General features: G+C 33.3%; 2 protein-coding genes across 2 annotated transcripts; one reads left to right on the forward strand and one right to left on the reverse strand.

Annotated features, from left to right (window-relative positions):
- The first annotated feature begins 1,060 nt into the window (after positions 1 to 1,060).
- Positions 1,061 to 3,161, forward strand: LOC105792939 (extensin-2). Its single transcript, XM_012621803.2, has one exon. It carries the CDS (start codon positions 1,156 to 1,158, stop codon positions 2,878 to 2,880), a length of 1,725 nt encoding a protein of 574 aa, XP_012477257.2. The 5' UTR covers positions 1,061 to 1,155; the 3' UTR covers positions 2,881 to 3,161.
- Positions 3,162 to 3,491: 330 nt separating this feature from the next.
- On the reverse strand, positions 3,492 to 7,429 carry LOC105792937 (phospholipid:diacylglycerol acyltransferase 1). The gene is made up of 6 exons (XM_012621802.2): positions 6,646 to 7,429; positions 5,658 to 5,880; positions 5,283 to 5,566; positions 4,875 to 5,196; positions 4,542 to 4,801; positions 3,492 to 4,469 (listed from the first exon to the last, which is right to left on the reverse strand). The coding sequence occupies exons 1-6, from the start codon at positions 7,143 to 7,145 to the stop codon at positions 3,986 to 3,988; spliced, it is 2,073 nt and encodes a 690-aa protein (XP_012477256.1). The 5' UTR covers positions 7,146 to 7,429; the 3' UTR covers positions 3,492 to 3,985.
- Positions 7,430 to 13,410: the final 5,981 nt, after the last annotated feature.

Raw genomic sequence — 13,410 nt, forward strand, 5'->3', positions numbered from 1 at the left:
AAGTTATTTCATCGATCAAAATCAATGTTTTCAAAACTAGACCTGAATTTGGTCGAGGTACTAGTCCGAAGATAGGGGTTGAATCGATTAACCCGCAAACCTATACAAACCGATTGAACAGAGCTAAAAAATACTAATTGAATTGATTTTTCTCTATTTTTATTTTTTATTTTTTTTAATAAATTGCTTAATTGAATTGGACGAACTAATCAAAACAAGATCTGGTAGCTTGAATTGTTCAACCACTAGTCTAGTTATGAAGAACGAAAAATAGAAAAATAAAATATATAAGAGAAAACAATATTTTTTTGTCTTTCTTTTTCCACATGTCAATTTTAATTGTTTTTAAAACAGGCTTAATGATTCAACTAAGGATTGAACTAACAAAAGTACCAACTTGGGAAAAAAATTTAGATATCACTTGTGACTAAAAAAGGTTTAGGTACTAAAATAGAAAAAAAACCCGCATAGTTTAAGTACCAATTTGTTAGTTAATCCTTTTTAAATTATACCTAACAATTTAACTAACGAATATACCAACGTAGAAAAATATATAGTTTAAGTAGGACGAACAAAATAAGCGTCATGAATTCATATTTCAAGCAATAACATGTTTTTATTTATTTTTGGTTAGGTTTTATTTTTGTCATCCGCTGATTTTAGAGTATGGTAAATAAATTTATAGTAAAAATTCTACACAGTAGCAGGGTCTTGATTCCTTAAAATAAAAATTGTTTATTTAGATTTTTTATAATTTATAAAAATTTAAATTAATAATGATAAGATTACATTTTAGTCCTTTCAAAAATAAAAAAATTTGATTTAATCTTTTAAAAATTATAAAATATTTTGAAGTATGGTGGTATAATAAAAGTTAAAATATCAATATTTTTAATAATAAAAATGATTTTTAAACCTCAAGCATGAAGTATATATTACACATTATTATGTATTTAACAGTAACTTTTTAATAAAAATAGTTAGATTATTTTATGTATTATACTTGCGGAATTTTTAAATATCCATTTTTTTCATTTCTTACAGCAACCGATACCGATGATATCTCTGTCTCGAAAGTCAAGCTTCTCCTTTGTATTTTTGTTTATAAAGTCTTTTAAGCCTCGAAGAAAACTCCAAAACTTGGCCTTTCCCTTCATGGAAATCACCGGAGAACCCCCGCCGTTATGGCCACAACTGGCCACCGTCACCATTCATCGCCGTCGTCGTCAGCCGCCGTCTCCTCTTTTCTCCCCACCGATTCTCATAATTCTCTTACCCACCATCGCATTGCTTCTCCTGTTCTTCGCCGTCCCTCCTTTTCTCTCTACCATCGCCGCTCAGATTTCCCAACCCACCGGCGTTAAAAAAAACTCCGATTCCCTCAACCTTTTCCTGGTCTTCTTCACCATCTTTTGCGGCGTTTTCGCCAGGCGAAACGACGGCAGCGGGGACGGCGACAATGAGAACAGTAGGAATGATGGTGATACTCACATTAACAAGCAACAATGGTTTGATCAGTACCCGGTAAGGAAAATCTACGACGACCATCCTCCACCAATAAACGCGGTGGAGGAAACGACCGTCGTAAGGAGGTTGAAGAGAAACAGTAGCTCATACCCAGATTTAAGACAGGAATCTTTGTGGGAAAATAGCGAAGATCAGTCTCGTTTTTACGATGATTATGGAATAAATTATTATAATGATGAAGTTCATGAGCTTCGCCGGAGCTGGAGAAGTGATCGTCGGTTCGAAGAATGTCAACCCAAGGTTATTATTTCTCCGGCGAAGTCACTAGCTCCTTCAACACCGCCACCTCCGCCGCCACCTCCGCCTCTTGCAGCTGCATATCGTAAACCAAGGCGAAGTTATCAAGCTGTTGGCCTGAAAGAGAATGTGAATAATACTCAAAAGTTTCATGTTGAGTACGATGGAAGTGAGTCTCCGGCTCCGCAGCCAGTAACGCCACCGCCGCCTCCTGCAGCTGGATATCGTAAACCAAGGCGAAGTTATCAAGCTGTTGGCCGGAAAGAGAATGTGAATAATGCTCAAAAGTTTCATGTTGAGTACGATGGAAGTGAGTCTCCGGCTCCTCAGCCAGTAACGCCACCTCCGCCGCCTCCTCCTCCGCCTCGACGACCACCGTCGCCGGTTTCTCAATTGGGAAATAGTTCAGAACAAAGGTACGCGAAATTGGAACGTAGAAAAAGTAATGCAACGAAAGAAATAAAGATGGTTTTTGCTTCTTTAAGGAAGAGAAAGAAGAAGAAGGCTAAAGACGATTATCGATATGAACCGCCGGCTAATTATTCCACCACCATTCCCCCACCGTCACCACCACCACCTCCACCGCCAATGCCTCCACCACCACCTTCCGTCTTTAAAAAATACAATCTCTTTAAATCAAAAGGCAGCAAAAGCAAAAGAATCCATTCAGTTCCACCTCCACCGCCGCCGCCGCCGCCACCGTCGTCAGTTTCAAAACCAAAGCAAAACACTCAATCCCCACCACCACCTGCACCGCCAACACCACCGCCCAGGCCGTCAAGAAGACGAACCACAACCAATGCCAACAACTATAAGCCACCATTACCGACAACAAAACCAAACACCAGCTTTTACCATGTCGACGAGAATGTAAACAGCGGAGAACAGTCACCGTTAATCCCCAAACCACCACCTCCACCGCCAGAATTCAATGATGATGAAAAAGTCAGCATGATGGACGGTGATGATGGGGCTATTGTTGGAAGGGCCCCAGTGTTTTGTCCCAGTCCAGATGTTAACGCAAAAGCTGAAACCTTTATTGCCAGACTCAGAGATGGGTGGAAATTAGAGAAAATAAATTCCATGAAAGAGAAGCAAAAGGATAAAAAATTATAAAACAAAATTCAGAGATTTCCCATCTTTTTTTCTGAATTTGATTTTCCCTAATCAATTGAATATTATTATGATGGGAACTGAGGAAAAAGCTTCATGAGAGTTCAATGTTTTTTTCTTAATGAACACTTTCATGAAGATCATTGTAAGTTTGAATGTGTGTGTGTGTTTGTTTATATTTGTAACACTAAACCATGTTTTAATTTGGTGTCTGTGTATTGACAATGAGGGCTCTTATTGTGGGTTTTTTTGTTCATCAATTGGAGCCTTTGTGGTTTGTTTTTTTTTTTCTTTGTAGCAATTAAAAATGGTGTGATTTTGCAATTTGATCCTTTGATGTTATGAATATTATTTGTTGTATAAAAGATGCTAGGTACATTTTTAAGAGAAGAATGTAGGTAAGGCCTATCACGAATCCCGAATATAAAACATAAAAGAAACATGCATAATATAAATATATACATACAAGATTTTCTTTTATAATCTTTTAGTATACTCATGGATATAATAGATACTTGTTTTGAAATTTGGGAAAACTAGCAGCAACAATAGCTGGTAAAGTAGTGGATTCAATTAAATTAAATACAATAAATAGGGGATCAAAAGCAAACAACTCAGAGAAAAATGTCTGTCTTGGTCCCATTTCATATATTCATTGCTTCAATGTTCAAATAAAACACTATGTGACCAGCCTGAAAAAAAGTGCACACTTAACTTTAAACTAATTTCTTTACTTCAAGACATGGGGCATGGACCATATCATGATTGATATTTTGAATTTGACAGAATTTCAATCACCCTAGATAAGTAAGGATAACCCGAACATCCATCCGAAATTTGAAAAAATTTGAGAAAAAATTAGCAACCACCCCTACCATTGAAAGAGCATGGCATATATATCTTACCGTGGGATGTCATTTCTTTGTGCTTTTTTTTTAGTACAACGCAAAGGATTGATACCAAAACATTTTCCAGGACCTCAAATCCTGTTTTCTCGAACTTAACCGACATTCCAAAATGCCGACAAAAATGACCGCTGCTACTGTCAACAACAGGTCGTTTCATCGAGTAAAAAACCCGAAGGAGAAGTGAAAGGAAGATCATTGTCCTAGAGCTTTATGTTGATCCTTTCAGACCATTTAAATATATCGGAATAAACACGATCTCCACCAATGTCCTCCCCGGTAGCCCCAGCAGCAACTCGTAGAACATCCTCGATCAAAGCAAAATTTCCCAATAAATCAACGTGAGAACCACTTTGGGTGCCTCGACCTTCTAAAAGATTAGCCGGGGGTGCATGTTTGTACTCTCGATTGTAAGTACGTATTCCCGAAGGGTTGAACCTGGTTTTACCACGCCAACCTTTTGCACACATGAAACCCGCGCTTATGATAGGAACGGTTTCATCTCCGTCACCAGAGAAAACACCACCTTTTAGGCATGAATCTTCACTATCACCGTCTACAGAGGTGTCTATTTGAAATGGAATTGAGCAATCACTTGGAGGAGCTACTTTGTAGATATAACCTCTTTCGGTGGGGAGTCCGACTCCATATAACGAGTATATTTCCATGTCCGGAGCATTCGGTAGCCTGCAAATTCATCCAGGATTTGTCAGGGAAACAGCTAGTACTAGAAAAAACCGAGAAGGTGAAAACACTCACTTTGTTTCTAAGGGGTTTGACCAATATTTGTACTCGTCATACTTCGGGTCATCCAAATCATCGGCTATCCCATACGAAAAATGAGAAGCTCCCCGTGCCATCAACTTCGGGGCAACATAATGAAGCAGGTCCAAAATCGATCCAGCAGTGTAAACTTTGTGATCAGCAACCGCTTTGATAGCTCGATTTCCCATTTCATGATATTCTAACCATATATCGCAGTTACTCGAATTCGTAAGCTTATCGCCCTTTGCAACATGCTGTTAATCAATAATTAATCAGATATAAACATGAAGCAATCAAAAACGAAATAGCGCAATAAGTGGATATTACCTTGAAATCAACCCTCTCGATTTTGGAGGAATGTGTTTCGGCCCAATCTTTACTAAATGAAATAAGTCTCCCGTAATTCACACCTTTCGTATTACAGATATTGCCGTTTCCACCTGTATTACGAGTGCTATTGTCCGTCCCCTTTTTTGCACTATTGTTAACGGTTTCTGTTTCAGGCGACCAATCTAGACCGCCCCAGATAGTTTCTCCACCCTTGGGTATCATCGAAAAAGTAGCATCCCATGTTCGGAACATCCGCATTAAATGCTTAAAAGTTTGAAGACCGAGTACGTCTTTGTCCAACAAACCCGGTGCTTGAGCCCTGTTTAACAATTAACATTTCATCAAGCTCCAAAACCAAAACACGATTCACAAAGATATATTTGCATGATTTATAAAACGAAGTACCTGAGAGCTGCTATATCCCGGACTTCGATAGAAAAGTGCAGTGCAATAGATTTCGGACTACCTAAAAAGGGTGCACCAATATTCATTATGGCCTTAATGTGCTTCGCACACCAATCTGGACCACCTCCACCACCCCTCGGAGCCGGTGTTTCGACCCATTTCATGAAATGCAGAAAGTACTGAACTCCCATTGAATGTGGAAGGACTACTACTTTTTTCCCACCGTGTGTAGCGACCAAGAGCTCGATATTACTTTTTATTCGGGTCAAAGATTGGTCCCGGATCTGATTTATTCAAATAGACCGTAATAAAATAATCCCGGAGAGTTGTAAACATTTAAAGTATATATGTATGTCTGAAAGATTAAGTGCATACCTCGGTGTTCTGAAATGATAACCTCCAATCATAAGCAGCCATATACAACGATTTTTCCTCGTACCCGATATGAGCCAAATTAGCTATTACGACAGCCCAAACAAAATAACCCGTTGCAAAATAATCAGCTGCCACAAGTCCAGTTACAGGTCTGACTCTTATACCAGGAGGGTCGAATCCAGTATCATTATCAAGCGATATGTGCTCAAGCCAGCATAATGGTCTGCAATGAAATTGAAAGAACAATGGGGGTATAAACACTATTAATGACATTTTCATTTCATAACCAAAACAAACTAAAAGGTAAAGCTCGATAGCAAGTTAGCAACCATATGCAAAAGATTAGCAGGTTGAGACTCGAGTAACGGAACTTGTGCATGGTGGCAAATTAGCAATGATTCCCTCGGGTTTACGTGCATAGAGAAGCCAACACCTTAAGCCGTTGGTTATTTGGATCACAAAAGAAGATTTCGAGATTCTAATCCTGTAACACAATGGGGGCTTTTCAGCATATAGCATGCCGATCTAAAAATGCACCTATTAGAAGGATAGACCAAATATTCTATATCTCGATTCGATGGTTCGATACAATGAAGTACTCTAGCACGAAAACACTAACATCAAAAGCAAAGAATCATATCAATATTTTGATTTAACTCGAAAGAAAACAGGGAACTCGACAAATCGACCAATCCCAAGCTTTTTTACAGTTCAAGAACAACAGAGATCTGCAATGTTATAGCCATGTTTACAGAGTATATCTATATAGAGAGAGAGAAACATATGAGCCAACAGAACATTACTTCAATGTTTAAAATCCAAACTACCATTGAAAAGACAAATATCAAAGTTACCTTTCTAGAACCATTTTTGCAACAGAGTAAGCTTAAAGGAAGCTGCTTTAATAACTTTGAAACATTCATAGTATTCAAAAGAACAAACTTTAAGACAAAACCCAGAATTATTTTAAACAGAGTAAAGATGATACCTTTTGTAAAATTCACCAAAGGAACCACCCCAAAGGCGTTTACCAAGCAATCCTTCAGCACAGTGACGACCTTCCCAAAGTTCAAGACCACCGGTGACGACGCCGGGAACGAGCACCACCGGGTGGTTCGCCATCAAACCTTCTTTTCTTAACTTAACACCGGGAGGGTCCGGTAATGGACCGGTTATCGCCATCGTTACGAATTGAGGGATTGAATCGGGCATTGTGTTGTATAAGAACAAACAAAACCACCATATCGAACATATAAGACCGATGAACCAACAACAATTGTCCCAACACGACCATTTTTTCGAACCATAATTTCGTCTTTGTGGGATCTTGTATTCGTCCTTCTTCTTGTCGTCGTCGGCGGCGCCGTCTTTTTTGATGTTGGGATCGGCGACTCGAGTCTTTGAAGAATCCGTACCGTTCCTCCGCCGCAAAAACGACATCGTTTTGGAAAGGAAATAAGACCTATAAAAACTCAGTGGTTTGCTCATCGTTCACGGCGATTGACGGCGGAGTTATAGAACGAACATGAATGAAACCTGTATTTTTACTCTCTATTGACCACACCTTTTCGTTATGAGGCCGCCGTCAATCCGGCGGCGAAACTAAACGAAGCAACGATCAACGGCGGAGATGGATGATTTCAACGGTGAGTTGAGTTTTTTTATTGTAAAGTCCCACACTTTATTGTAAACTCTACGTTTTTAGCTTTTTCTAAGCTTAGAAAAGGCTGGCTTCCCTTTCTTCCGGGTTTTTTCATTGTTGCAGTTTTAAAGACCCCGAGGGTAATGACAGTCTAAATTAGGCGTTGTAATGAAAATAGTACTGGTCAACGTGACAAGGATCTTTTTTTCTACCTTCATCATTTTTTTTTTTGGGTCAATTTATTGTTATATTGTATTTGTACTTTACAATTTGGTGTGGTCCAATATAATTACTTAAAATATAATAAATAGTTTTAGGGAAAATATACTAGTAGTCACTCTACTATTAATAAACTTCTTTTTTAGTCATTCAACTTTGAAAAGTTATAAAATAGTCGTCCTATTATTCAATTTTATCTTTTCGGTCACTAACTAACAAACTATGGTAGCTTTTAAAATTGACATAAGACCAATTTACACAATGTTTAGAATCAAGACTAAAATCACACCATGTATAAATGTTGAGGATTAGCGTTTCTATTATGTCAATTTTAAAAGCTGTCACCATTAAGACGATTAAATAGTTTGGTGACAAAAAAAATACTAATAGTTGAGTGACTAATACTGTAGTTGACCCTTTATGTTTATTTATTTATTTATTTATCTTCTCTGTCTGTTTTACGGTTAATTTTTGAGGTTTGTGAGTATCCTTCCCAGTAAGAACATGTGTTCTTTCTTAGGTTGAATTATGCTATTAGTCTATGTTGTGGATTTAATTATTATATTTTAATTTGGTTGTTTTTTGCTTTTTGGATTTTGAAATTTCAATACTAATTGGACGTAGTTGTTAAATTCACTAAATTATGTTTTTCTGCTTCTTAAATATTATGCGAAAAACATATTTTCATTTGGGTAATGCTATATTAGCTTGTTATTTTGGCATTTATATTACTTATAAAAAATAAATTAATGAATTTAGCGTAGTTTTTTGCATTAAAATAAAGTTTAAAGTTTTAAGTATAGAGACTATGAATAATCCAAGTAAACCTGAATTTATAATTTTATGCATAGTGTAAGGTTGATAGTAGAATTTAACTGAACATATTTAAGTGCTACTATTTGGATCAGTAATTAAATTTCAAATTATAAAAAATATAAAAATTAAAATTGACCAATTTAAAGTATAAGGACTAAATTTGCATACTTTGTTATTATTCCTTTCTTTTTCCAATCCATGCTTTGAATTTATCGTTGTTGTCTTTATTTTATCTCTTTGTCAAAGATAGAACAGAGGAATTTCTATTCTTCTATTTGAGTCCATATATAAATCCACAACACTACATTGTGTTCGATAAATTTTGAGTTTGTATCTAGGTATTAAATCGAAATTTTAATCATTATTCTAAATAAATCTTGATAGAAAGTAAAAATATTTTAGTGCAAAACAATTGACAACTGAAACTTAATGAAACTAAATTCTACGGGTTTATATTGATCTAGTTCATCGGTTTTTGTTTTTATTTTTGAATGGGTGACCAAAATAAAAACTTACTAATAATTGGTTGATCAACGGTTTTGAGAAAAAGTGACTTAACAACCCACCTTAATGTTCATAAGCAAGTTATGGAGGAGTGGCTTAAATGGTCAATTTTGAATAGTTAAACGATTGGATTCTAATTTTTCACAATTAAGTGACCAAAATATAAACTTATTAGTAATTGAGTAACCACGAGATTAATTTATCCAAAATATTAGGAATCGTCCCTTTGGTAAGGAAAATATCATTTTAAAAATTTTAACCTTGATAATAAAATTAAAAAAATACCATATCAAATAATAATTTCTATTTTTTTTAATTGTAAAACAAAATTCCTCCCATTATCGTTTCCATGTTTTTCTTCTTAATCTTCAATAATTCAAAGTGGAGGTAGGCCCGACCATTATGGAATTTTAGTCAATTTTTCCCATTTTAAATATTATTAACAATTTAAAATTTAATTTAATTATAAAACATATAAATAATTTTAATAAATTATAAAACTATTTTTATTTTTTTAAATCAAATATAATTATTTTTAATAAGGTTTTCATTCATATAATGAAATATTAAATCATGTGATACCAAATTTTTATATGGTTTATAAATTTGTAAATTTTATTATTTGTTTTTTTTTAATAATAAGTTTTAAACATCTTAGCTCATAAAAAGCTTGACATTTTTTTTAATTGTACTTCAAATAAATATATTACGAATGTTAGTGTAAATGAACTATTAATGAAAATTATGGCCAACTTCGTAGGTTGTTTAAGTTTCTGCCAACACCAATTCAAAAGTACCTACTTAAATTAATTGAATTAAATGAAGCAAAATTCAAATAAATTTAATATTTATTGTTTTAAAAATATTATTTATTGTTTAATAGAGTTAATATTTTTAAATCTTTATGGTTCTGTAAATAAAATCTTGGGTAAACTACAAAAATAGTCACTTTTGTTTGCCTCAGGTTACATTTTAGTCACTTGTGTTTAAAATGTTACGTCTTAGTCACTTATGTTATTATTTTGTTACGAAGTGATCACTCTTCCGTTAAGTTCCGTTATCCCCCGACAGTAATCCTACGTGGCAGTCTAACTAGATTTTAAGTGCCAAATTTGATTTCCTAATGGGATGAGAATAGATTTTTAATTAAATAAATTTAATTAATTAAAAATTCTAAACCCTAAATCTTAATTAAAAAACCGTTCATCTCCTTTTTTTTTAGTTTTCTTTTTCAGTTGACTAAGAAAGTTATTTTTTAGCCATGGTTAGATACACACAGCTGACCATGCATTATTATTTAGTTTCTAACATATTACATGTTATGCAGTACTCTTAACTTACAGCCATGGAATTTGCTCTGAATAAGATTGATAAACACTGGGAAAATAACAGAAGCCTTAATCAGCATATGAATGACCTGAAAAGGAAAGTAATGGAATTGAATGGTGTGAAGGAAGATATAGATTCTAGAATGAAAGCAGAGCTGCAGCCAAGAAAGAAACTGAAGAGGGAGGTCCAGATATGGTTAGAAAACGTTGAAAGAATCAATGGCGAAGTTCAAAACCTTAATGAACGAATCGGTGAAAGCAGTACTCTTACACGTGGATTTCATGCAGACAATGTGTTAAAGAGGACAAGAGAAGTTGAGGAACTTATTCAGCAAGGCAAATTTTAGGAAGATTTGGTGGTTGACAATCCTCAATGGATTGGATAGGTTTTGTCGACAACAAGATTATCAGGTGAAGGTACAAAGGTCTGTATGGAAGAGATTTGGAAGTGCTTGATGGATGATGAGGTTGGAAAGATTGGAGTTTGGGGGATGGGTGGTGTGGGGAAAACAAGCATCATGAAACTTATAAACAATCAACTCTTACAAGAGAGGGAGAAGTTCGATATTGTGATTTGGATCACTGCATCCAAGGAGATGAGTATTGCTAAGCTACAGAAGGCCATTGCAAGTCAAATTAAAGTAACTTTTTGGGTGACGAATGTGAAACAAGAAGGGCACGGATGCTGTTTGAAACATTGTCTTGGAAGAGTAGATTTGTGGTGATCTTGGATGACATATGGGAAGCGGTTTCCCTTGAGAAGCTAGGAATTCCTGAGCCATCTACTGGGATTAAATTAGTGTTGAAAACTAAAAAAAGAAAACTAAAAAAACGGGGGAGATGAACCGTTTTTAACTAAGATTTAGGGTTTAAAATTGTAATTAATTAAATTTATTTAAATAAAAATCTATTCTCATCCCATTAGGAAATCTAAGTTGGCACTAGAAATCTAGTTAGACTGCCACGTAGGATTACCGTTAGGGAGATAACATAACTTAACGAAATAGTGATCACTTTGTAACAAAATAATAACATAAGTGGCTAAAACGTAACAATTCAAACATAAGTGACTAAAATGTAATCTGAGGCAAATAAAAGTGACTATTTTTGTAGTTTACCCTAAAATCTTTTGCTTGAAATTCAAAAAATATTTTTATACAGTAAATGTTACAATTTAGACCTATTCAGTTCTTTTTAGTAGTATACAAATTAAATTAAATTATTTAAAAATAGAGAGATTAATTTAATTGGATTCCTCTAATACAAAGACTTTCGAGTTCCTTTAACCAATTCAAAAGTGCAAGGATGATTTTAAAAATATATATTTTAGTATCGGGTCGAAATAAAATTATAAAAATTATATTAAATAATTCATAATTAGTAAAGATTAAAATACATATTATTTCACTTAATCAATGGGGCCAAAACCCTCTCAATTTATGACCTACCAAAGTCCATTTATTAAATGAAAATAACATAAAATAAAATAATATAATATATGTCAAAGAAAAAGGCTTATCTGGATGACATTTATTTTCTTCTGCTCTTTTATGATGATGATTTCATTTTATAGATTCGCAATTAATAAATTATTATAGAAATTAGTGAATTTTGAAATTTAAATAAATAAAAGTAATTTTTTCTCGATTTAATTGGTTAAATTTATTTATTTTATTACAAAACTTATTATAAATATTTCAATAATATTTTATAAATGTATGAAATTATAGTCCGACTCGACTCATAATCATATTCAATATGTAGATAAGAAGGTTTGAGCAATATTGATTACTCATTTATTATAGTTGTTTATTTTTTCTATAAATATAAATATAATTTATTTTTGGCCCAATAATTGAACTTGCATACCATACCGGCACGTAATTTAATACCTTAGCTAAGAAATACCAAACATACACGTAAATGTTCATAAGACAACAACAAATATTGCTGCCTTTATTCATAATATTCATTTTGTTTAATTATGTACCAAAAAGAATTATTCAATTAAGTTGTCTGAACGAAATTTATTTTCTAAATTGGGGAATTAAAATTTGCTTGATTTAAATTATTATTTTTGGAAATATTTTATTTATTTAAAGATTAAAAAACTTAAATTAAATCTTTTAATTTTGGGAAGAGTTAAAAAGAGTAATTTATCCATTTAACTAAAGAGCTTAAGGCTCCTGCTTAGTACTTTGATATGCCCGGGTTTCTAAATAAACAACTACTCTATAAAAGTATTATGAGAGCCTCCTGTACTAAGAGTTAAATTACATTTTGTCCCATTTACTCAAAATATAGATAAATTAGTCTATGTATGATAGATCAACGAGCAAAATAGTATTTTCTGCTAAAATTTTTAAAAACTGACATGTCAGGTGAGATAACTAGAATGACACGTGACACGTTACGTGCACCTTATGCCAACGTACAAAGATCAGTTTTGATAATTTTTTAACAGAAAGATTAATTTAATTTTGAATCTAACTTACCCTATTTCTTAAATAAAATACATAAATTAAAAATAAATAAATTCAACCAATTGAATCGAAAATAATCGACTTGAGTTGACTTATTTGATATTTTTTATATTGATGATAAAAGTTCTGAACTTCACAAGAAGTTGACTGCCCATTTTTTAATATATTATAAAATACGCACAATTTTCATATTTAAAATAATTTAATTTTTAAATCAATAATAATACACTAATAGAATTAAGGTCAAATTTTGCCCCATGTCCTTGTATTCTTCCTATTTTCAAAATTTAATCCATTTGCTTTTAAAATTCAAGAATGTTGTCCCTCTATTTGTATGATTTAAAATTAAAGTTTAACTGATAACCTTGTTAATTAACTTATGTTTAATATGAATATATACTATCAAATAAATTTTAATTTTAAATTAAAACTTTAAATATTAAAATGTCACATATTTAAATTTAACGAATGTTCCTAAATTGTGTTATCAGTGTTATGAGTTGTATTTTAATTTTTATATCAAACAAGTAGAGAGACACAATTCGTAGAATTAAAAGCACAGGACTGTTTTTATAATCCAAAGAGTGCAAGGATTGGTGGCAAAATTAAACCTAGAATCAATGAAGTATATATATTTTTATTTGGTTAAAAGATGCCATAGGTTCATGTACTCTTGAAAATTTGAAATTTGGTCTTTATACTTTTATTTCTTGAAATTTAGTTCCTCTATTTTTCAATTTTTAAATTTAAGTCAAATTATA

Source organism: Gossypium raimondii, chromosome 8 (assembly GCF_025698545.1).
Source record: "Gossypium raimondii isolate GPD5lz chromosome 8, ASM2569854v1, whole genome shotgun sequence".
In the NCBI taxonomy this organism is placed as follows: Eukaryota; Viridiplantae; Streptophyta; class Magnoliopsida; order Malvales; family Malvaceae; genus Gossypium; species Gossypium raimondii.

Coding starts and splice junctions, on each gene's coding strand:
- LOC105792939 (XM_012621803.2), top strand. CDS start 1,156: ATGGAAATCACCGGAGAACCCCCGCCGTTATGGCCACAACTGGCCACC.
- LOC105792937 (XM_012621802.2), bottom strand. CDS start 7,145: ATGAGCAAACCACTGAGTTTTTATAGGTCTTATTTCCTTTCCAAAACG. Junction 5,881..6,645: donor TTTGGTGAATTTTACAAAAG/GTATCATCTTTA, acceptor ATTTCATTGCAG/ACCATTATGCTGGCTTGAGC. Junction 5,567..5,657: donor TATCATTTCAGAACACCGAG/GTATGCACTTAA, acceptor TGAATAAATCAG/ATCCGGGACCAATCTTTGAC.